Source organism: Coenobita brevimanus, chromosome 24, assembly GCF_032717465.1.
Source record: "Coenobita brevimanus isolate Jiangsu-jjx chromosome 24, ASM3271746v2, whole genome shotgun sequence".
NCBI lineage: Eukaryota > Metazoa > Arthropoda > Malacostraca > Decapoda > Coenobitidae > Coenobita > Coenobita brevimanus.
Genome location: NC_136977.1, coordinates 61,127,044 through 61,153,211, shown reverse-complemented (window position 1 = coordinate 61,153,211; position 26,168 = coordinate 61,127,044). Strand labels below are relative to the sequence as shown.

Sequence of the window (26,168 nt, the reverse complement as noted above, 5' to 3'; positions counted from 1 at the left end):
ACCTTGTACCTCTTTTATTACCCCATCCGTGTACAGATTGAACAGCCATGGAGACATGACGCATCCCTTTTTCAACCCAACCTTCAAAGAGAAAAATTCACACAGTTCACCATCCACACGCACTACAGCCTTAGCACCATCATACATACTCTTCACAGCATTCAGTAACTTCCCATCTACTCCATATATTCTTAATACTTTCCACAATCCTTGTCTATCCACCCTGTCATATGCTTTCTCCAAATCCATGAAAGCCGCATACAACTTCTTTCCCTTCTCTAGAAATGTTTCCACTAAAGGTCTAAGAATGAATATCTGATCTACACAACCTCTTCCCTTCCTAAAGCCTCCCTGTTCTTCTCCGACTAATTCCTCTGTTATTTCCCTAACTCTGTCAATAAGTATCCTACCATACACTTTTCCTCTTATACTAAGGAGACAAATGCCCCTATGATTACCACACACTTCTTTTTCCCCTTTTCCTTTGTACAATGGAATAATTATACCTGACTCCAATCCTCCGGGACTCTACCATCCTCCCAGGTCAATCTGCACATCTTCCCCATCCATTCTACTACTATCTCTTCCCCATGCTTCAACATTTCACCACACACTCCATCAATTCCTGGGGCTTTCCCCAATTTAACTTTCTTCATTGCTTCTACAGCTTCTACTGATTTCTTCCTGTCTTCTCACCTCCCTCCTTCTCCCAGCCATTCCCCAGCCACTTATACTCGCATCACTTTCATCCTCTATGTTCAACAATTCCTTAAAGTGTTCTCTCCATCTGCTCACTTTTTCTCCCTTCTCCACTAGTAATCTACCATTTTTATCTTTCACTCCCCTGCTAACATCACTTCCACCCTGTCTTACTCTCTTCACCTCTTTCCTGAACATTTTCTTACAGTCCCTCCACTTTACACTCAGATTCCTTCCATATTCCACATCCACTTTCTTCTTACTCTCTCTTACTAATCTTTTTACCTCTCTCTTTCTTTCTACATATAACTCTCTCTTCTGCCTCTCAACTTCTTCCACGCCCCTATTTCTCATCCATTCATTGTATGCTTTCTTCTTTTGTGCCACAGCCTGTCTCACCTCTACATTCCACCACGCTGTTCCTTGCACCCCCCTCTGTCTTCTCTTCATCCCACACACCACATCACATGATGCACATATTTCTTCTGTGAATATCCTGCACACACCTTCCACGTCCCCCATCTGCTCCAATTCATATTTGCCCAATCGTTCCTCCACTTCTCTCTTATATTCTACCATTTTCTCATCCTCTTGTAACCATTCCACTCTCCTTGCAACTACTCCTTCTTCCCGTCCTTCCTTTCTTCTATTACTCCATCTTTTTTGGGTCTTGATTCTGGCCACTGCCAAGTAGTGGTCAGAAAGTCCACTCCCCCAACCTCTATAGGCTCTTGCATCCATTACACATCTTTGCATCCTTTCATCCCCACACACATAATCAATCATTGCCTTCCTTTCATTCAGTTCACCACCCACCCTTCTCATCACTCACCATGTATACCTGTGGATCATTTTATGCCTGAAGAGGGTATTGGCTATCACCAACCCCCTCCCAGCACAAATGTCCACTAACTCACTACCATTCTCATCTGTCTCAGCAGGCACACCCCACTCACCAACTATTCCATCCACCTTCACATTCCCTACTTTACCATTCATATCACCAATCAAAAACACTCTCTCATTCCTTCCAAACTTTTCCATGCACACTTCCATATTTGACCAGAACTCCTCTCTCACTCTGCTTGCACGATCTTGCATTGGTGCATACACACACACAATCGTCCACATTGTATTCCAACTTTCAATCTTACCCACATAATCCTTGACCCAACTGATCCATACTCTCTTATGTTCTTCTTCCATCTTTTACTCACAACTATACACACTCCTGCTTTTGCCCTCTCATTTTCACCTACTCCTGCACATATACCCCATCCATACTCCCATTCTCTCACACTCTCTCCTCTCCATTTAGTTTCAATTACTCCACATACATCAACTTTCGCACCCTCAATCACGTGGACAATCTCTCTCTCTTTCACCTCATCATTTGCACCTCTTACATTCCGTGTTCCGATTACCATGTCCTTTGTCCGGTCCTGGGTCGTCATCTTTTGGTCAGTCCTTGTCCGAGACTTCTTGTTTGTCTTTTTAGTTAGTTGTTTTTTGGGGAGGGGCTAAGGATAGGCATTCTTTACAAGGATAGGCATTCTTTACATCCCTTGAACCCCAGAGCAGTCCTCTCCTTGTAAATTAAGAATGTCGACAAAGGGAGCTGTTTCCACAGTAATTTGGTCTCATCTGCGTTGAAGATCTGACACAGTTCATAGGCCCCTTCATCTACAATCTTGCGAATCCCAGGAGAAAAAGACTGCTACAGCTGTATCTACAGTACCACCCTTACCACTGTGCTTGTCATGATGTAGCCTGTTATGCCATACAAACTTCTGAAACCACCCCTTAGGTGTACTGAATGATGGAGGATTTTCAGTCAGCATGACAGGAGCCATCATGCCATAGAATTCTTTGACCTTTGCCTTAAGGGTGCTGCCATCCATTGATAAGTTTAAGTCTTTCTGACCACAGACATATTTCATCGAAATCTTTCTGCCTTAATTAACACAAGATTCACCTCCATCATTTGCACTTCACTCACAACCAAGGTCCTCAAGGCTTGCTTAGTACAGGACTCCTCTTTATCCGAATGAGCTATATCCAGAATTCCTCTTACTGGGTATACGAATTGCATAATTTAACACCAGTGTTTGCTGTGCAACAGGATATTCCCACTTATGCCAATTCCCATTACAGAAAAATACACCTGCACAAGAGTTTTGCTTCTTACATGACCTGCACAGTATAAAGAAATATCCAGCTGATCCCTTTGAAAGTGTACAGCTGTACAGTAGTGCTTGTTTCCATTCTGGTTGTATTATATGGTATTGTATTACTATTTAGCTTAGCTACCCATATTTCTCAGTGGAAGTTCAAAAAAATTAAATTTAATGATGAGACATCAATGCTTTCACTTTTCACTAAGTTAATCAGGTGACAGTTGAGGTTTACCACCAGACCATTCAGTTTAGCATCTTCCACAGCATAGCTCACTACATGTATTTATATGTTTATACTCTTGTACCCTGAAGAGCATTGTGTTATTCCTGCTATAAGTGTTTTTAATAAGTGTCATGTTATTTCTGTTGCAGGTATTGTAATTTCACTTTTCACTAAATTAATTGGGTGATGATAAAAAATCAGAGGTTTCTTTAGTCCCACCCTGCCCACCTACAAAACTTGCCACATCTGTTTGTATGTTTATATTCTTATACCATGAAGAGTGCAATATTGTGTTATTTCTGCTGCAGTAATTTTTTATATAATTAATGGCAAAAGTCCTAACTATGTTACACACTTTTATGGTTGTCCAGGCATTGCACCATTTTCTTGACTGCCAGACTCAGCATCGTTCGCATTTGGTTGCTTGCTGAATCCATGCTGTACACAAAGTTTACAGAGGGTGAAGCATAAGATACTGCAGGGGTATGGTGCTGTAACATGGTTCAGAGAAATACTGTACATTAAATATGCATCAGCTGATTGGTCAACTCTGGCCACAGCCCTCACTTCACATGCATGACCAGGTCAGGGAGACTTATGCACAGAGGATTCTGGGAGGATCATGATGGCTGTGACATCACATAGACAGTTTTAAGATTCCTACAGTCCAGACAGACTTGGCATCAGGTTGATCCAGTACTGCATGAGACTATGCCACATACATAAATTTTGCATGCAAGAGACATTCTAGGTAATAATTTTTAAGACAGTGCAAGGGGATTTCCCTGCATATAAAGCCTGTGTTTTTGGAGTCTGCCTCATATCACCATATAAGCAGACAGTTCTTGTTCAAAAATTTCAATAAAAAATAGAGTTGGCTACTGCCAGCATCGTAATTCATGACCTCGAGTATTGCTTTGTTAATTTGGAGACATCTTTGTTTACACAGTATGGGTCTGTGATAAGTTGAAGTAGAGTATACTGATAATTTCTTAGTACTTGTTTCCCTTGTTTTCCAGAGATGATATGTACTTTTGCAGTGGAATTACTGAACGTTTTTTCAGGTTTAATCCAGTATATTTACCCATGTGAATTCCTTGCACTTGCTTCAATATGTCAGTGCATTTACTCTCCACCATTGACTGTGCTACTCTTTGATCACAGGAGTAATAATTTGCATCTGATCATTACTTTTAAGACAGTATTCAGTGCAGTTTCGTGACATTTGTTTGCTCTCAGACATTTTTATTGTACACATGAGAATCTGCATATGGCTAAGGGTTTTTGGTGTACTGCATGTTCGCAGCTCCCCACTGCAAGTTCTCTTTTGCTGGGTCCGTGCAAGCCACTGCCCCTGAAATGCCCATAACCACACTCCTGACCATAGGGAACCATGTGGTGGTTGGCTGTTGAAGGCATAGCTATGATATCGGCATGGCTTGGCTACCTCATTCCCATACTTGAAGTTTTCCTGGCTCTGTGCTCCCACCCCAATTTTCCTTGTGCTCCTCTGATCCCTGAAGTGTAGGTAACTCGCTTTTCTACCCCTAGCACTTTGTGGTGCAGTGTCTCAGGCTAATGGTAGGATAGGTGGTGTCCAAGTTCATTTGACATCACTTGCTTGCCCCTCATCCATTTCTTTCCATGAGAACTTTAATAGGAAGAATTGAGGATTGGTTAGCCTCGGTATCTGCTCTTATCAGCTTAGCTACCTGTCAGAGTTCTTCATATTCACCTTCTACCATGCTCTGAAGTAGAAAGATAAGACAGAAGTTGGCTTCTGTGCCCTACCGAAGTCTGAAACAGCACCTTTCCCTCTCCTGTTAATCCTCTGCCCTGGTAGTGAGTGTTCAGTGATGTACTGTTCTCTCATTACTGTCTGTCAGGACTGTTCTCTCATTATTGTCTATCAGGACTGTTCTCTCATTACTGTCTACCAGGATGAGGTGAACACAGTGCTTACTATCATCAGCAAGTACCTCACCTGACTCAGAATGCCACTTCCCTTCCAGGCCATCAATATTCCTGTCACGGGGTTTTTAAAGATTATACAATATTAAAGGATGATTTTCAGTAATACTGAGAGCAGGACAATGAATTGTCTTGTGAAAATCAAGCAATGATTACTTTATGTGGCTTGCTTCGCCGATTCTCTGAGGACGAGAATTTATAAACTTTCTCAACAGTACACAGCAGAGACTGATTCCTCACAATTGCTGTTTGTTAGTACTGTTAGCCTCTGGAGAAAGTGACTTCACCCCTGACAATCAATAACTGATGCTATTAATGATAACAGATTCTTGCTGATGCTTTAACTCCTTGTTGCACAACGGATTTTAGTTAATACGAGAAGACTGGCCTAACAATTGCTGTTTGTTAGTACTGTTAGCCTCTGGAGAAAGTGACTTCACCCCTGACAATCAATAACTGATGCTATTAATGATAACAGATTCTTGCTGATGCATTAACTCCTTGTTGCACAACGGATTTTAGTTAATACGAGAAGACTGGCCTAAGTACCAGTTATGAATAGCTAAGCGTTTATGCAAGCTAGGAGCTGCAACTAGAATAAGCTTAATATGGAAAATAAAATACGAGTTTTATTACATTAAGCTCGAGAAAAAGAACTTAGATTTATTGATTACAAAAAAATAAATTTACGTTACATTTCAAAATGAATTCAAAATAAGGAGATCGCACTCACTCACTCACTCAAAAGCAAACTCTTAAACCTAGGGAAAAAACAAAAAGAAATACTGGTCAAAGAGTGGACTAAGCAGATGACTGGGCGTCGTTACTGGAAGGACACTGCACTCGCTAAGTCTCTCGCCAATCACACTAGGTGGAAATTCCGGAACTGGACAACAGCGGCACTGCCACACTATGGGCCCAACCTGCTTTCGTGGCGCTCAAACCTTGACTGACTTTAAATCGTGGGAAAGAAGCGAGTGTTGTGGCCGCATTGCTAACGGTTAGAATGAGTGAAACACGCCCGTAATAAATCGCTCAGCGGAAGTGCTAATGTCTCGCACAAAGACGATCCCTTATGACACAGTGAAAAATTGCTCTGAAAACACTCCCGACCGGGTGAATACGTAGCGGTTAAACTGAACGATAAACACTGGGATTCCACTAGAGTTCGCGGTTTCCCGCCAAATGATGTCACGAGTTTATTCAAAACTTAATCGCTCCGACTCATGACAATCCCTCATGATGAGGCACCACAGTAAGGGCAGTGCCTTCCAATACAAACTTCCACTACCCCTGTCAGTGATCTTGCAGTGGGGATTTTGTTGAATGGCCCATTTTTGCCATTCCTCCTCCTAAAGTCTTAGCCTTACTTATGAGTAAGGCTGTAAGTTGTTGAATAGGCCTCATGCCCAAGGATTATGACACCTCTTGGTTGATCCAGCTGCCAGCAAAGATCATTTTCAAAGCCATTGACCTCATTATCCACAACAATGGGTTCAGTATAATTGACTTAGTGAACTCTTAGTTTCTTAATTAGGTGTAGACCCTCGAAAGCATTTTCTGGATGGCCACCATCCAGAGCAGTGTTCCTGACTGCCGGGTTACTGACATGTCTCCAAAGCCTCGCACTAACTTTATGTCAAGCATGGGCATTACTTTGTCAGAGGCGGTGGCTCCGTTAGTAGAGAGGTGGCCTGTAGTTCTACCGGCCCCAGTTTCAAATCCCTGCTGGGGCAGGGAACATTTTAAGGATCTGAATATAAGAAAATCAGACTTTAATGATCTACCAGAAGACCCGCCGACATGTTGTAAAAATATTCCCGCTAATACCAGTACACCAGTCCTGTATGAGACAGCCCTAGCATGTATTCAGTATGGACAGTGGGTGTTAGTGCTGAAGTGGTGACATGTTAAGGTGTATGATATGTAGGAGACCTTCTGGGCCTTAGGAGCAGGCTGTGAAGCCTATGCCCAGAGTTGGACACATTAAAAAATAAATAAATAAATAAAAATAGTTCCTACCCTGAGAGCTTGTTCCATGAACAACTTAACTTTCATTAGTCCTCTCCTTCCTAGAGAAGGACCTGAAGCCAGAGGCTTCCTCCATGACTGAGGCATTACACTTTAAGTTCTGTTGTGTGGAATGTCATGCATTTCCAACATTCACTGTTTGCCATATGAAACCACTATTACATTCACAGTAGGAGGAGTTTTTCCTCCATTACACAGATCGGTGCTCCAACAGGAGAGAGTTGCCAAGGTGAAACCAGTATTTCTGTTCAGCAACAAGTTGGTGTCAGGCTGTGAACAGTGAAGGGCAGTTCTGTTATATGAATAGGACTTCAGAGTCACCTCCAGAACTGAAAATATTTTTTCTTAGTGAAAATGTGTAAAAGTAGTATTTTTTTTTTTTTTTTTTTTTTTTTTTTTTTTTGATAGTTGTCATGTTTTCACTGGGCACACAATAATGTGATAATTTATGAAGAGATTTGTACCCATCATGTGTCTCTCTGCTTTCATTTGGAGGAATATATATTGGAACTAGTACTTTCTCTGTTAATAAGTGGAACTAGTATTTTCTTTGTTATTAAGTGGAACTAGTATTTTCTTTGTTAATAACAGAATAGCTGTGTCTTGTGCCATGCCTTAGTAATGGATGTTGATTATACTGGGAACAAGAGTAATATGCATTTTCTGTGATATACATTCAGGGAAAAAAGTTTGCTTACCCTTCCAGTTTATCTACTTGACAATTAAGGCTTGTGTATCAGTGTCCTCCCTGATGCATTCCATCAAGAGAACTGTCTCTGGGAAGAGACACTTAAAAACCCCTCTCAGTGTAGTAATATTAACCAGCAAAGGGAAGTTAGACATAGAGGTCAAATATTCGGTACACTTTTGTCACTGACTGTATGTTCACCATAATGGTGCAGTCACATGAGCTTCATTCCTGACTGATTATTTCCAGTCTTCATTCTTTCCTGTTCCGTCCGCCCACAGGTGACTCTACACTGAGTGACAAGCCAATTGATTTCCTGTGCCCTAGGAAACCATTTACTATGCTGGGTGGTAGCCATATAACCAAATTATGGTGCCTTGTGGTTTAATGGGTAATTAAGGCGCTCCAATCGGATTGAGCCTGTGCAGGTTTCATATCCAAGGGGTGGTTGGGGTTTATTGTTCATGTAGTGCCACATAGGGATGAGTGAGGCTGGTCAGTCTCATCTTAAATGTCAGGACCAACTTGCCTAGCCCCGGGCTCCTATGCTCCTCATGGGGCACCACAGGATTGGATGATGAATGAATGAATGAATATTGTCGTCCTGATTTTGAGGTACAGTAATATGTAGCCAGATTTGGTCATGTGAAGGTTAGCTCGATTTTTTTACTGTTATGTCTTATATATTAAATTTTGTGGTGGGACCAAGTCGTACAGTGACAGCAACCTTAAGACCTTCATTCTTCAGCTACACCAACACCTAAAGAAAAATAGCAAAAGAAGAGAGAAAGGAAACATTTATGGAATCATCAGTGGCTTAATAGGAGAGAGGAGAATTCAGTCTTTGTAGTATTGAGAATATGTGAACATAAGAAATGAAGATAGCTACAGTAGGCCAGGTGGCTTATGTTAGGTGGCACTTATTTAGAGTGTGACTAAACTACTACAATGAGACACTGATAAGAAAGAAGGTATTTCCCACCCACCAAACCCTTCAGTCGACTTTTGTTTTTTGTACGCCATCTACATCTCATTAGATCTGCCTCTGAATTTTTTAAAATTTGTGTATCTTGAATTGAACTAGTGATTACAGTACCGGACATTGATATTTAATTCTGAACTGGAGTTTAGGAAGTATTTTCATCTTAGCATAAAAGGCCTATCTACAAAGTCTAACTTAGTATTGACTGTGCCAGCCACTCTTAAGCAGTCTGATGTAATGAATTCTTCAGCATATGGAACATAAGTAACTTTTCTACAGCCTCAAAAATTTCACAGGACCTACGAAGTCTAACTTAGCATTGACTGTGCCAGCCACTCTTAAGCAGTCAAATGTAATGAATTCATCAGCATATGGAACATGAGTTACTTTTCTACTGTGGCCTCCTTTTGAAACTCAGTATAGGCAAAAGTCAACAATATAATATGAGCATGAGGATGTCCAGAATATCAGAAAATGTAGCAGAGTTTTCACTGAGTTGGCAGTGCCAGCAATTTTTGGCTGAAAACAAAGCCCATGTGACTGCACCTTTATATATTCCTGTTTTAGTAATGAAAAATTTTGGTAATCAATACAGTATATGATGGATACATTGTTCCAGAAATACTACAGTTTTTATAAGAAAGTGAAGCAGTAAATATAAAATTTAATGTAGGAGGGCAAAGGAACAAAAATTTAGTACTGTATAAGATTAACTGAAGTTTCAGTTACAAAGAGGTAACTTGATGTGATGAGCTTTACCTCAAAGCCTTATTTGCCGCTCATTTTTCAGCCGGCCCATCAGCAAGGCAGAGAAAGAGATAGAGAACTCACGGCGATCATCTCCCATCAAGCATGTGAGCAAAACATCTCGAGAGCGCCCCTCCACTGCCCCTCCCAAACCCAAGCCAGCTGCAGTGCATGTGAGGACACAGCATTTTGTACAACTGTCTGTCAATGGTATTATCTCTCTATCTGTCTATTCATATCTGTCAGTCAGTCTTGACTGTCTGTCTGTCATCCAGTCTTTTATTGCCTCTTCAGGAATGTAAGGGCCCAGAGCTGGGCTATGTAGTTCCGATAGGTAAGGCAAGAGTAAACAGTTTTTCTTTCTCCTGAGTGGAACTGTGAGAGCAGTAAGCCCCAACCACCCCACAGATATAGACCCTTATTGGCCATATATGTTTGGAGTGCCATGAAACATTGGGCCAGCAGGTTTCAAAACAGTCATCTCATCTCTTTGTTTCAGTGATCTCTCTGTTCTCTAAATTCTCTTTTGTCTATCCACTGATATCACCATATATCTTAGTCCTGTTGGGTGGTCTCAAATGAATTACCATATTTTCATGTGACTGTCTTGTCTGCCATCTGGCTGCCCTCCATCCAGTTCACACTCCTATCACTCATTTACTGTGCCTTCACCCTTCCCACCATCTCATCCTTGGTTTCCCCTCCCCCCTTCTACCTAACTCACGTCCACTGTCATTATCAATCTTTCAGTCTCTATTCTTTTCCTCTCCACATGGCCAAACCATCTCAGAGTATATCTCCTAATTCTCTTCACTGCATTTAATTGTCTGTTATGTTCCTTGCTGTTCATAAATAGTTATTAATCCCTTCATGCTCATGACATCTTTTTTTTAGTTATTTCTTGCTACATCCAGGGGTTATTTGTCACCAAATGCCTCTCATAATGAGGGGATTAATAAAGGGTATCTTCCCCCATCAGTGTGAAACTTTCTCCTAAGCTGGGTAAAGTTTGACTGGAAGAAAAAAGCTAAAAACATATCAGAGCCATCATCATCATCTTTTTTTGTCCTTCTGTTCCCATATTCAAACTGGGGTTGGACGTGCGATGGCTTTTCTCCACTGCTTCCTGTCCTGGATTAAACCTTCTCCAATACCCAGTCTTTCCATATCTTGCGTTACAACACTTTTCCAGGTCTTCTTAGGTCTTCCTGGCGGTCGACATCCCACCACCTCCAGTTCCTCTGCTGTTCTCACACGGCTCCCTTCCTCATTCCTCCTCATGTGACCAAACCATCTAAGCCGCCTCTGTCTCAAGATGATATTGAGATCCTTCACCCCGCATCTGCTGGCTACCTCCTCACACAAAACTCTGTCCTCCCACCTCACTCCTGCCATGTATCATATCATTCTACAATCAGTACTCCTTAGAACGTTCATCAGTCTGTCTGTCAAAGCCCATGTTTCAGCACCATGGTCTAATGCAGGCCTCATATATTTTACTTCTGTGTCTCAGTGATATGTGTTTGTTGACCATGACATTATCAGAATGAAGTGGTGAAATCTTTTGTTCTCTTATACCTCATATTTATTACATATCCTCAGTTTTCCTTGCAGTTTTCCTACTTTGAGTCCCCAGATTCATTCTTTTACTCATTACGACAAGTACTTTAGATATCTCTGATCTTGTACATTGCCTCACCCTTCATAATTATTAGCTGCTAGTTTCAGTATCCTATTCTATGGATTTCCATTTTCTCATCACTTTGCCCAGTTCTGTTCTTGTAGTATTTGTATCTTCCTGTTTGTATTTGTATGTTTGTTCAGTCTAACTATCTGACTAGTCACTAGATAATACCTTTTTCTGACCAGATTATGTGTCTGTGTACTCTGACTGTGAGTACTATTTTCTTTTTTGTTTGATTCATTTTTCATAATGTATATTTTAGCACCGTAGTAACCTTGAAAATATGAAACTTATAGGAGACCTCTGAAGTCAGAAATGCAAATCCTTCATGCTTCATTTTTGTGTTGTGTACTGTAATGGATTGAGTTAATGATGTACTACACATTGTTTATGCTACTTTTAAAAGGATAATAGCCTTCAAACATGGTCAGCCTCCTTTGGAGATAGGGATAATTTTAGCCCCCCCTCCCCACCCGACCCCCACTTTTTTTTGTAATCTATATCATTGAGCTCCCAATAATGGGACTCTTATAGGGCTGGCAATTTTAGTCCCTACCTTGTGATGAAGTAGAGAGAAATAGCTCTTGGGCAAGTTGACAGACGGTCTCAAAAGTCACAGAGCAGTATTCTCTCTCCTCTGTCCTCAGAGGTAAATTCTATGGTTAACCACCCAGGCCAAATAAGTTAGTATTAATACATCGGAAACCATTTGGCTTGTCACTCAGTGCAGGGTTGCCTATATGTAGAACTGCATAAGGTGAATGGATTGTGGGTTCCTGCACTACAGATTATAATGATGGTTGGTGAGGGTGCCCATCGTCGACTTACTTGATGTTGTGCTGCCTACATCTTCCTCCATGTCTGTCATTCTTTTTGTGTGTCTGTCATCCTCTCTTCTTATTTCTTCCATCCTTCCTTTCACTATTTATTACTGTTTCCATTTCACATACCTCTTCACAGTGTGACAGACTAAATGGTTTCATGTAGCACAGGAAATCATTTACAGTGTTGGATAGTAACCATATACCCAAATGATGGGATGATGTGAAGCCTGCTATGGTGTCCTTGTTAACTGGATGGAGATGCAAATGTGGCATCCATCCTGGAACCAAACCTCCACATTAATCCCCAAACCTTGCTGTGAGGAGGCGCTGTCAGCCAGATCATTGCATTCACCCCACCCAGGAACCAAACATCCACATTAATCCCCACACCTCACTGTAATGAGACACTGTCAGCAGCATGGGAATATAGATTTAATGCATAGGACAGCCCAGTAGGGTTGGGTGCATGCCTGAGGTTGATACATCTGCTCAGTCAGACAAACTTGGATAGCACAGTAACAACAACAACAAAAACAGATTCTAAAAACAAGGAAGAAAAAAGTAAGAGCCAGTCTTATATTATCCCTTTTCACATAAAGAGAGGCCTTAGGGTTACTGTAGTTCAGATAATTTAATGGTAGAAGACTGACATACTTCCTTGGCCACATTATTAAAATAAGAATAGTCAGACCACAGCAAATTACTGTATCAGTGTTTCCCTTAACCTTGTAGACTTTGTAATCTTAAATATCCTCCCTGACATCTTGGAATCACAGAAAGATCTAACCTTAAGAATATTATCCCAACCCCACCCCACCCCACCACACCCATATGCTTATACCCAAGTTTGGACATAGAGTTTGACATAAACTCTTAAACACTATAGCCAGATACCCTAATTCTGTAAGGGGTGGTCACAAACAAATTGTCTCCATGTTACTCTGTCCCTTGCCATTTTACTACCCTCCCCCTAGCTCACCCCTCCCCCTCTTTCTGATATACCTCTCCACTCCATCCCTCCCTCTCATCCTTGGTCTCCCCATCCCTCACCCTCCCTCCACCTCTCTTACATACACACTCCTTGGTAGTCTTTCGCTCTCCATTCTCTCCAAATGGCCAAACCCCCTCAGTGTATTTCTCCTAACCCATACTATCACATCCTCATCCACACCACAACACACTTCCATCCATCCATCCATCCATCACCCAATTCTACATTGCTCCATGAGGAGCGTAGGAGCCCGGGGCTAGGCAGTTGGTCCTGACATTTAAGATGAGAGTGACCAGCCTCACTCATCCCTGAGTGTTATTATATGAGCAATCAACCCGAACCATCCCTTGGGTATAAACGTTCACCAGCGCAATCCAATTGGAGCGCAATAATTATCCACTAAAACCACCAGGCGCCAAAATCTGGTTATATGGTTACCACCCAGCATAGTAAATGCTTTCCTGGTGTACAGGAAACCATTTGGCTTGTCACTCAGTGTAGAGTCACCCACAGGCTGAAGGAAGTGGAAAGAATGAAGGAAAGAAAGACAGAAGAGGGAGTGTAAAGTCACCCTTAGGCAGAAGGACAACAAAAGAATGAAGGAAAGAAAAACTGAAGAGAATGAAAGGAAATAATGATGGAGAGGAAAGGGCAGACACCCGAGAGCAGCGCTACATCGAGTGAGTGGATCGTGAGGGCCCCCACCTACCACTCTTTCAATTCCTTATTTGTCAGGCTGTCCCTCCATGTACATGCTTCCCTCAAGTAACTCATTTCTTTCACTCTTGACTTGAGTCCTTCCAACAAGGTCCAAGCTTCACATCCATACTTTAGAGTTGGTATCACAACATTATCACTGCTTTCAAGGAACCAGCAACCTTTCTTCCATCTTGTACCTTTTCATCCTCTAAATTTCCACCTTTACTCATCACGCTACCCAAGCACTTAAATGCACTCACATTTTCCATTTCCTCAACATCCAGCGTGACTGTGCATTCAGTGATTTAAGTTCTCTCAAAGACCACAACTTTACTCCTCGCTACATTCACCTTTAGGTTATGTTTCCTACCTACACTCCCAGACTCACTCACCAAGCCTTGCAGTTCCCTTTCATCTTCACTTGACAACACAGTATCATCAGCAAACAACAGAACAGGAAGTTTCCAGACACTGCCCTCTCTCGTTGGGGTTATTCCAACATCCACTTCCCTACCTTGTATCTCTTTTATAGCTCCATCCGTATGCAGACTGAACAGCCATGAAGACATGACTCATCCCCGTTTCTGTCCAACATTCAGATAGAAAAATGCACTCAGTTCACCATCCACATGCACTGCAGCCCTAGAGCTCTCATACTACTCTTCAGGACATTCAGCAGCTTCCCATTTACCCCATAAATTCTTAATATTTCCCTCATCCCTAGTCTATCAAGCCTACCATATTCTATCTCCAAATCCATGAAGGCCACATAAAGTTCTTTCTCTTCTCTAGACGCTTTTCCACGAAAGATCACAGGATGAATATCTGATCTACGCAACCTCTTCCCTTCCTAAAACTTACCTGGTTTTCTCAAACTAATTCCTGTTATTCCCCTAACTGTCAGTAAGTTAGGGGAATAACACTTCATTTTCCCCCTGTCCATTGTATAGTGGAATAATTATACTGAACCTGACTTCCAGTCCTCTGAGATTCCACCTTCCTCCCAGGCCAATCTGCACGTGTTCCATATCCATTCTTCTTCTGTCTCTCCCCATGCTTCCACATATTCCATAAATTCCCAGGGCTTTCCCCATTTTGACTCTCTTCGTTACTTCCACTACTACCATCCCATTGATCTCATCCTCCCTTCTCATCTCCCTCCTTCTCACAGTCATTCCTCAGCCACTTATGCTCACACTACTTTCCTCCTCTATGTTCAGTAATTCCTTAAAGTGTTCTCTCCATCTGCTCGCTTTTTCTCCCTTCTCCACTAACAATCTGCCATTTTTATTTTTCACTCCCCATCTACTGTACCTCCATTATCACCCTGTCTAACTCTCTTTACCTCCTTGCTGAGCATTTTCTTACATTCCCTCCACTTTACACTCAAATTCCTTCCATACTCCTCATCCACTCTCTTCTTACTCTTTTTTTTTTTTACTAATCCTTTCATCTCTCTTGTCTTATCTATGTGTAACCCTCTGTTCCATCTCTCAGTTTCCTCCATGTCTTTGCTTCCCATACTCTCACTATATGCTTTCTCTTAAACACAAGACCTTTTAAAACTGGCTTATATGTAATCAGCTTTAATGACAATGGATCCTTGTTGGCCACTTTAACCTAAAATATTTTTATATACCCTGAATGTAGACAAACTTTATCCATGTTTTGAGACCACATAATCGTATACAGTACTGTAGTTGTTTACTGAGACACATGAAAGATAAACAGAACATAATTTCAAATTTGGATATCTTGAAAATCACTTATTTGATTCACCCTTCAAACTCCGAGGGCCTCATATTACTGTATACATATGAATAGGATGCTGCAACTTTTGAGAGGTATTGTAATTTTGAGATAATTCATTGCCTGTATAATATTTTTCTGGCAGGCACAGAAAGCAGGTGATAAATCAGATGGGAAGACGTCCAAGGAGTCAACGCCTCGCCACCACTATGACCGCACCACCACCTCCACAGGTTTGATCACCTCATTGCCACCACACCCATGTGGGGACTCACATACCTTAATTCACCTTCCTTCATACACCTCTTGTCCTGTTTACCCTCACCTCTTTTATTTTCATTGTTTTTACATATTATGTTTTAGCCGATTCAGTATCCCACCTACCTTTGGTTATCATTAACAAGGTGTTGTCCTAGTTTGATAGAGTAATGTATACTGTATTTGTTCTGGTATACTTCAGTAGCTTTTTGTTGTAGCATTTATCAGTTTAATAACCTAAAAATATGGAAGCAGAGATATGTAGTGTCATCAATGTAAAATTAAATATTTGTGCTCCCTGCAATGGTGGAGCCTCGTAGCTGTAGCATGATTTGCATGTTTGGTTCCAGAAAGCTCCCTCTTACCGTCATCTTGGCACAAGCGTGTGGGGAGTAAGAATATTGCTTGGACTTTATAATTTTTTTTTTTTTGGGGGGGGGTAGCATTAATGAATAAACTATTCTGTAATGAGTTGGATAAAATGTTGAATTGCATATACTGTATTTGTTTTGAGTATTAACTGATTATTTAATTTGATCAGTTTTGATGACATGCCCCACGTGCCTCTGCCTCGTTGACCCAAATTTTTTTTATTTTAATCTTGCCTTGTGTTGGTTGACCATTTTCTGTGTTGTGGTCTCAGAGGACGGTCTTTTGATCACTTCGCCGTCACGTGACAAGCTTGAACCATTCACCCCCCCTGATGGGTCATCCCGCCGCTCAGCGCACAGGACCCCGCCAGTCACAAGCCCAATGAAAGGTAGTGTCACAGTTTGATGAATATGTTACAGCAACCACCACTGAGGCATCTCTTGTATTTGTGCAAAGTTGAATTACTTTGATGTATGCCAGTGATATGCACATGAACATCTGATCATGTATTACATTTACCTAGTTCACTGAAGCAAGGTTCGTGTGCATGATCAACATCATCGAAATGAAGGTAAGTTGGTGAATGTTTATTATATTAACCAGTTAGAGAAGTCAGTGTTTTGCAGTCAGTGTAGACATTCACAGTTTTGGTCCAGTTGTGTGCTATTCTCTGCTTCCATAAATTTACTAGCTTATCCTTTGCTTGTGTACAGATCATATGTAAATGACTGCAGTGCAGTGATGAATCTATATTCCTTTCAGATTTTCATGTTAGTGTTTAAAGATGCAATTTCATACAGGGAGCAGCCAGCTGTGTGGTCTTGTATTGCTTGTGGCATGCTGAGTGTTGCAACCTCTTCCAGGCAATGCATAGGCCATCAAAGGAAATTTTAAACAACCCATCAGATATACTAAATTACATTGATACTTTTTGTGTGTAATTATCATAATATAACTTTAGTACTAAGTAATTACCATATAATTCTAGTTTAGAATAATTAGCATTACCATCTCAATTAAATTTTAAGATTCATGGTGATAATATATTGACAGGTGTTGGTGACAGAATATCTTGTCACAGTTACCAGTTATCTGTATGCCTATAGTATATTATATGTATGATTAAGTATCTGTTAAGTATGTGCATAGTTGTCCAGTAGTTGTAGTGCATATGAAGTACATAATGTATTTTTTCAGCACATAATATGTAGATCATAATGTGTAAATATCTAAACTAAGAATAATTTACTGCTAGTCATTTATATTTTATGTTAAAACAGCTTTTGTGCCAGCCAAGACACAAAAGTTTTTCTATAATGCTGGATAGAAATCCCTGTGTCGTTTAGTATGTTAGAAGTCTCCTTATGTTCCCACCCTTAAAGATTCCAGATGTGAGGTATAATAATGTTCTTAGTGTGTTGTTAAGAAAATGCTCCAAATTCTCTCGAACAGTTACCAGATGGAGCTTGGTTCAGTATTTTAATTTATAATTAACACATTAATAATATTTGAATGAATGTTTGATTTCACATGATACTACTTAATTGCTCAGTGAACTCCCGGTTTTCAGCTATAATCATCGTAGTGGCTATGGTGCCATTCCTAAGCAAGACATTTTTGTAGATCTGGAACCACTAACCCAAAATATTCGTCATGGTAAAGAATATTGAAGCTATAGTGTAGAAGGTACTGTGTATGGATATCGCGATATATTATTTTAATAAATTACAGTGCAAGTTACTGTATACTGGAGCTGCAGTAGCTAAATAAATAGTTTTGATTTTTTTAAAGCCAAATGGAAGAAACTGGTATGAAAATGTTCTGCTGAACTGAAGACTAAAATTGGGTATTGTTGTCAAAGGCATAACTATACCTCTAGGAATCGTTGGAGTATCTGTATTTTCCAGTCTCCTCTTGTGCCCTTTGTTGCCGCTGTTGCACGGCCTGGTAGAGCCTCTGCCTTGCATGTGCCACCCCTGTATTTCAGATGGCCCCGGGCAACGCAAGGCACTCCGCGCCTCCTCTGCCGCCAGGCCACCCCCCACCAAGGACTGTAGGGCCTCTGTAGGTACGAGCCCCATACCTTGCCCTTCCCTGGAAAGCCTGGTTAAATTATCATTAAGAAACAGAAAAGTAACTCATAAGTTCCCCTAAAGTTTTTTCCTCAATTATATTGCTCTTTTCAGATTACACTATAATGTAACCAAAATTGCAATAAACACCTAAAAACTTTACTTAGAATATTTTAATTAAAAAAAGAAAAAAAAAAAAAAAACTGTGATGTTAGTGAGACTCATGCAAAAATATGTCCCTTTCATTAAGACTTTGAATATTCAGTAGCTGTGAACTGAATTTTCCTGTTATGATGCATGGTTTGCTTGGAGAAATCAATCTCATTTGTATCATCTTTTATAAATAACTGCAGTGCATACTGATGCCCTGATGAAAATGAATCAATGGTCTTTTTTGTAGATGATAGAGCACCTCCATTGATCATTGCCATAGTTTTAGTTCCCAGCTTTGTACTACCCCTAATCCCCCAGATGTAATCGATATCTTCTGTTACCAACTTTAGCAGGTAGAGTACATAACTTTGAATTAATAATTACTTTCCAAGCATGATCCTTCAGGCATAAAATTAGGGACTGTTCTACATAGTCCATTAATGCACTGAATATTTTTCATGTACTGTACACTAAAAACTTTCAAGTTGCTGTTTATTGTCAGTAAAGATTTTATGACAAGGTAGACTTTAAGGAATTGTTGAGAACAGTGTATGATTGACAGTTGACTGAATTTTAATTATGGCAGTTTGTCATAAAGTAACAAGCTGAACTTTATTATAGTAGTTTACCTAAGTGTATCTGATGTTCTTATGGACTGTACAACAGTTTGCCATAGGTAAGGGTCTATGATCCTTTGATTAGCTTTTTTGGCATTTTTGTATGTACAAAGAGGATACCATAGAACAACATCTCACATAATTATGAGACAAAGGATGATCAGTGGCAGAGAAATATTGGCAGTATTAGTTCCTTATGTATAACTGAGAGTTTGAGTTGAGGTCATGCCCTCTGCATGCCAAAGAGCTTGATCAGTTAGGTTTCTGTAGGTCATTATTTTTTTTTCTGTATAAGCTTCACTTGTTGCACTTTTATATTCATATATCACAGTCTTGTTACTGACCATGTACAGTACATGCCTTTTTAAGTCAGTAATTTTCCTTTCATCTAAAGGCTGCCCAACATGGAAGTCTCATACTTGAACTGAGTAAATTAACCAGAAAAATCTTTGCTGTACAGTGTATTAGGTTAAATTTAACATTTATATTTTTATGCTTATTATGCTATAACACTTATGTCATTCATGGGTAATTGTAGAGGAAGTTACTCTGTCAAATTAAGTTGAATTCTACAATGAATTGCTTGATCCAGCATTTTGGTGTAATGTGATAAAAGGGTTCGTAGGAAATGATGAAAACACTTCATGAGAAAAGCCAAATTTTTTGCACTCAGGTTGCACTTAAGTGTAGTTGGAGGGTGGGTTTAATCTCAGCACAGCCACAGGTCAAGAAGAGAGAGACTGTAACTCCAGTACTGTATACCATTAAAATGTTGTTTGAAATGCTCTTGAAGGCTTGTATTACAGTAATTTTTTGTAAGAATATGCATTTGGTAGCACAGAATTTTTCTTTTCTTTTGCTTGTTTGCTCTACAGTGCTGGTGTCCCCCAGCCTATTCCTTTGTGTGTTGTGTGCTCACCTGCCTTAGAGAGATGAGTAGTGTAGAGGATGAGGGAAAGAGACTGCTCAAGTAGGGGACTTGGTAAGGTGAGGAGCCTCCACAACATGCTGTTGTTTTTGTTGTTGTGATCCTAGGGATCATCCTAACATGAGCCTGGTGGACTGTAGACTGAAGTCGCCCATCCTCTGCACTCCACCGTCCTCATTTGGGGGGAACTGGGGGGGAGTTGAGGGATATTTCTGGTTATGTCAGTGCCTCTGTGTGAAGGCATCCCTCTCCAGCACCCAGTACATCCTGTAAGGTAAATAGGGTTTGACTTCTTTGTGTATTATATTTTTGCTCCTTGGAGCAATATACAGATACTAGTAAACTGTAGGTGGATGATGATGATTTTAAATAACCTCATGATCCTGTATACCTGCAGCACAAGTAACTGAACAACTTAATCAGTACTGTACCATCCATCCATCCATCCAGTCAGTCCTATGTTGCCCTATCAGGAGTGAAAAGCCAAAGCACTAGACTCTCAGACTACACATTGAAGGCACAGGGGATGGGTCACCCATCCCTGAGCAGAATTATGTGAGCAATAAACTCCAGCCACCCTTAGAACTTGACACCATGGATCACATCATGGAGCTTAATTATATGGTTACCAGTTAGAGCAGTAATTGGTTTACATTTGAAGTCTCAAAAGTTTGTCATCTCAAGTGTGTTACTGTCAGACAGTGTGACATTATGTGTTGTATAATGTGGAGTGCAACTTTAATTAATGTACATTATTGTGTATATTGTGCTGTATAATTTCTGTTTATATTAAAAACAGAAATCAGTGTTCTTCAAGGCATAGTTCAACCAGATCCACCCTGTCTGACCTTTCAAGTTATAGTTCAGACCTCTTGTATGTTGCTTCTGCTTTTACCCGTTGTATAGCAAGACATTCTCAGCTCTGGATTCGATTAACTCCCTGATATGGCTGGAATGTGTGTGTGTTGTGTTGAAAGGGAATGTCCACACTTACAAAAGAACATGATAAAGGGTTTATTTGCTGTCTCAGATCCTGTGCCTATAAGGTGTATGTACACCCTCCCAAAAAGTTTCAACCTCTTAGGGTACGATGGTCCTGAAAATAAGCGAGTTCTACAGACACACCTGAATCTATAAATCTGGTGCCTCAAAACATATACCACCTAGTAAGTGAATTTTTGTACGATTTCAAGTTCCAATAATTACCAAAGATAATATTTTCACTTATAATTGCAGGATTCCCCATATCTCACAATACTTCGTCCATGTTTCAGAATGATACATGCCATTAGAAGGCCGATACTTTTTTGGGAGGGTGTACACTCATGATTACTAATCTCTGACCAGAGATGCATGGCAGGGGGTGTTATGACCACATATGAGCCATGCATTTGAACACAGCCTCTACCGTACACTCCTAGGCTGGCCAAAGAACTGTAACGAGGTGATTTGAAGCATTATACTCCTCATATCTCAGATATTACCATATTATTAGGGTTTCTCCTCCATAAAATAGTAATCTGCGTTTATTGACAGGGGCTGACATTTCTTAAGTCAGTCTACAATTGGGCAATTTCCATCAAGTAAACAGACATGTACCACTATGTGTGGGTATTGACATTGTAGATAATAATCATTTATGAATTAATGGCATTAACTGGCACACATTTTGACCAGAGGAGGCATGCAACTAAGATGTCGTGTAGGAATAGTGCAACCATTCCCAGTGGATGGTAACAGGGCCTGCCACTAGAAAAAAAACATCTAGTTCAAAGTAGCGAGTAATGGATTTTTTTGTCAGTGATATAAGTATTATAAAGCATAATTAGAATGTGTCGTGTGGATGCCAGCTGCTGTGGTAGTCAACAGGTCGGTTAAAGGCTTGCCAAAAAAAATAGGTCAGTGAAATAGTAACCAGATTAATAAAAGATAGTATGAATGTCAAATAGCATTACACACTTATTACACACTAAAAATAACAGCTATGACCAACTTTCATGTCTGTATCTTAAAGTCCATATATATTACTTGAAAAAGTAATATAATATGTGAACCAAAAGTGTTTCACAGATGCTTAGAAAATTGCTCAGTAAAGCACTAAACTTTTCTGGAACGATGGTTGAGTGTGTCTGATTGCGTAGCTTACATCTGGCCACGACTTTGACTAACTTTCTGGTCAGAGACTGGTAATCATGACTGTACCATACTGATATGTTGTCTTATATGGTTATACAGTGATCCATTGGATATTGCTCATAATTGGTACCGAGCATGGTGCATGATAAACTGCACAACAACGAATGCAGAGAAAGAGAGAGATCCTAATTGGTACCTGGTGTCCCAAGTGCAAGCCCAAATTTTTCCTTTTAAAACTTATTAGATCAATGAAATACGTACTGGTATGATATCAGAAACATACCTAGACATGGTTAGATTAATAGAAAGTAATGAAAACGGCACAGTAGAGAGAAACACAAACCATGGAGAGACCTGAGATGGGGTTGAGGTAATGAGTTCTGAGTCTAAGGGGTGAAGAGTTACTAGTCTCCACCACCAGGGATTAACTCCTAGAGTAGGGCCTCATCTCTGAATCCCTTAAAGCCATCAGAAGCCACAGGCATTGCACTACCATTGTGGGCAGAAACCAGCTAATGTGCATGATAATGCAGTTTTTTTTACCCAAAAATTGCGGAGTAACAGCAGGAGTGCAGATTTTCATCTTGCAGTGAAAATGAAATCTGCTATAACCAGTATGCAGTAACCAGGGGATCACTGTACCGTTTATTTTGACATACAATATGAACGTGACACCTGGGTCTGTAATTCATCACACAAAGTGACTGTGTCCACACATTGGAGGGCTTGACAATTATATTTTCTTGAGATTGTGTTCACATCAGTCCAGAAACCAGCCCTTGCAGCATGGTCTCTGTAAATGTGGCGGGGTAGCACTAGCATGGTAGCTTCCTTTTGCTGTGTTTGAATGGAACACTGTCCAGGTCCACTTTGTTCACTTGTCTCTTCATCCAAGTTTCCGTAATCACAGCTGAGACTTTTGTGTCAGGCCTGGGGTTGAGAAATAGATAACTCTTTGTGGTGCCCCTTGTGAGGTGGAGGTAAGTACAAAGCACTGAAATATGGCAGGGGACATGATGGCCTAACTTGTCCAAGCAGATAGGCAATACAGGGGCTGCTGTCATAATTTCTAATTTTTCCACACATGCCTGAGAGTATTTGCAAAATGGTGCAGTCATACTGAGTTACCACACCACTTTCCCTGACATTATGGCTGTGTTGTGATGAACTGCTCAGTCCAGTAGCATATATGTGCAACAAGATTGTGAAGAGCTTTCTCTTTTGACAAAGGTGGTTTATTGAAGCATTTTGTTTTTTTCTTGTGGCAAGTCAGAGGATATATTTTCTGAATTGATGTATACTGTATTTATTTGTTCATTTACTTCACTGTATATTGCAGAAAAATAATTAGACTAGATCTTATATTAAGCTTTGAAGACTACAGTTTGTGATTTTGTTTTCTTATAACTTGGCATGAAACTGTGATTTTTTTTTTTTTTTTTTTTTTTTTTTTTTTAATCATGCACTTTTCTTGCCTATCATGAGCACTCATGTATTGTAATGTCACCAAATTTCCATAGGAGTTACATTGTACTTTTTTTCTCTTTTTCAACTCCTTTTGTAACAGAATGGAAATAGTGAATGTACTGCAGTCAGTCTGATTGCTTTACAGTACTGTAAAACCTTCACAGTCTGAGGCCACAATACATTATGGTCACCCTCTCCTTATCAGGTGGTCGATCAGTGAGTGTGGGGCCTGAGAATCGCTCCCCCAAGAGGACTTCCCGCCCACCTGCCACCCACACCCCAGCCCCCACCACCAAGCCAGAGCGACGCCCAAGACCTAGTAAGTACTAAGGCTTGAAAGTAGCATGTAGGAAATAAGTGGAGAAAAAAAAAAAGGGCAGTGGTGCAAGTGTAGTGAATAGGTTGTTCGTGTAAAAGTGTAAAAAATAAGCTAATAGTAAAAACATCAGGGATATTTTGGTGACAGTAACAGTTGCAGGTATAGTAAAGGAATTGAGAATAGGTTGATGACGGGATCAGTTTCACATGAAGATAACTCATGTTGCTGGGAGCAGTGAGAGCATTGATGACATTGGGTTATAGTAATTATAAAGGAAAGAATAAAATACAGTTTTGAGATAATAGCAGCTACTGAATAATCCAGTGTAATTAGGAGTATAATTGAGGTAAATTAACTAAAATTATTGAGAAGGACAAATCTTTAAAAAAAAATTTGATTATTCTTGTTGTTGTTGATGATATAACTGTGGAAAATTTCTGTATAATAGCTGGAAAATTACTTTTCATTGTATTTCCAGAGTAAGCAGTGATGATTTAGATTGAAAAATATGGTAACATGGTTTGATGATTTTTCTCATCATGGTCATTTGGAAGATGGAGTGAACTTGAGCAATTTAACATAAAGGCAGTTATGAAATATAATGTCATTTGCTCCCATCAAGTATAGTAATGTAATTGTATGTTATCTAAATTCAGTAATCTAATAATCCCTACTAAAACTCAGAGGAAACTCTCTGAGGAGACAACAGATTTGTAAATTTAAATTAAGTTTATGTGCAGTACTGTACTGTCGTAAGTTTTGAAATGAAATTTTAGTACAGTATCATAATGGTACTGGGTTTTACTTCTGATGGTATATTGTAATAATTTTGCCTATTTTGGTGCTTCACTTTTCATTATTATTATTATTTTTTTAGCTGCAGTATCTGTTATGTACAAGTTAAAACCAGCTCTAAAGTAACTTTTACTGAATGATCATATTGTTTATGTGAATTATGTGGTCATTGGTGCCCTGTGTGAAATTATTTGTACACCCCTTCCTCAAGATACACAAGTAATATGTTAACTTGGCATCCTGCAAAGCTGGAAAAAAGTGCCTTGAGCTTACTGATGTAATTTCTAAAGATATACCTTACAGTACAATGATAAAGCAGATGGCTAAATATAAGGAACAAAAAGAATAAATGCTACAGTGATAAAGCAGATGGCTACATAAAAGGAATAAAAAGAATAAATGCTACAGTGATAAAGCAGATGGCTACATAAAAGGAATAAAAAGAATAAATGCAGTAGTGGCAGCTACTAAATGAGGGACTTTCAGAGTGTCATCTGTTACATAGCTAGATAGCTGGTGAGCCTAATTTGGTCCTAGGCCCGAAAAAGTAACAACTGTTGTGACTGGTTTACACATCTGGGTAAACTTATGAGAGTTAGCAAAGCTATAGACTGTTAAAGCCACTAAAACACTTGATAAAAAATATCACACTCATGAATGAATACTTTAGACTGTTTTTTTTTGCACATGCATACATTGGTCTTCCATCCAGCAGTCCCCTACACACAGTCATTTCATTATATTACTAATAAACATAGCAGAATTGGTTTCACATCTACATCCGTATCGTCTTTCTGAGTAAGAAAACTGTATATGTATATATATATATATATATATATATATATATATATATATATATATATACATATATATATACTGTATACATATGTATATATAGTAAATCCTCGTATTTGAATGCATTTTACTTCGATACCTTGTTTTTCGCGCAAAAAAAAGTTTCTGAGTTGTCTTACAATTCGCGAATTTCCCCACACTTCGATGCTCCCAGCCGGAAGCCGACACTCAGCAGACGATGCTTACCGATGCTCAGTCTAGGCACTGTCCATTTTTCTATGCAACAGTTTTCCATGATCTTTCTACAGCAGGTCCAGTGGGGCAGTAGACACACGTGAGTTTGTTATTGTTTATGATCGTAACGTACGCTCTTCAGCCGTGTCACGAGTACACAGCAGGTCCAGCTGGGCAGTAGACACATGTGAGTTTGTTCAGTTCAGTTCAGTTGGTATATGAGAGTATTGCCTTCGCAACGGCACTTCCTGATGTGTTCTTCTTATTCTTTCCTGACCAATTCATTGAAATAGATGTCATTTTGTCAGCAATTTCTTTTTCTATCGTCTATTGTTTTGTTGTTGTTACTGTTGTCTTTGCTGCTTTCCTTTTAACCATATTCATTTTTTGTTTTCTAATTTGTTTCTTTAATAATTTTTTCTCTTAATATTATAGAGGACTTCCTTCTTCTCTTCCATTTTTTCTTTATGAAATAAATATTGGCCAATTACCTGTATCTCATTTTCATGATATGGTTGCTGTAGTTCTACTGCTTTCATCTGTTCATTAATAATTTT

General features: G+C 39.8%; 1 protein-coding gene across 14 annotated transcripts in view; it reads left to right on the top strand.

Moving 5' to 3' along the window:
• LOC145393515 (uncharacterized) overlaps positions 1-26,168 on the top strand; it is a 1,158,665-nt gene that overhangs the window by 1,070,537 nt on the left and 61,960 nt on the right. For 13 of the 14 annotated variants that reach the window (XM_080267654.1, XM_080267659.1, XM_080267660.1 and 10 more), the window contains 4 exons: positions 9,562-9,691; positions 15,611-15,698; positions 16,367-16,483; positions 23,674-23,787. In XM_080267654.1, the coding sequence (XP_080123780.1) occupies positions 9,562-9,691; positions 15,611-15,698; positions 16,367-16,483; positions 23,674-23,787 (449 nt within the window). The remainder of the gene's footprint in view (positions 1-9,561; positions 9,692-15,610; positions 15,699-16,366; positions 16,484-23,673; positions 23,788-26,168) is intronic. The other variant, XM_080267655.1, reaches the window with a different exon arrangement.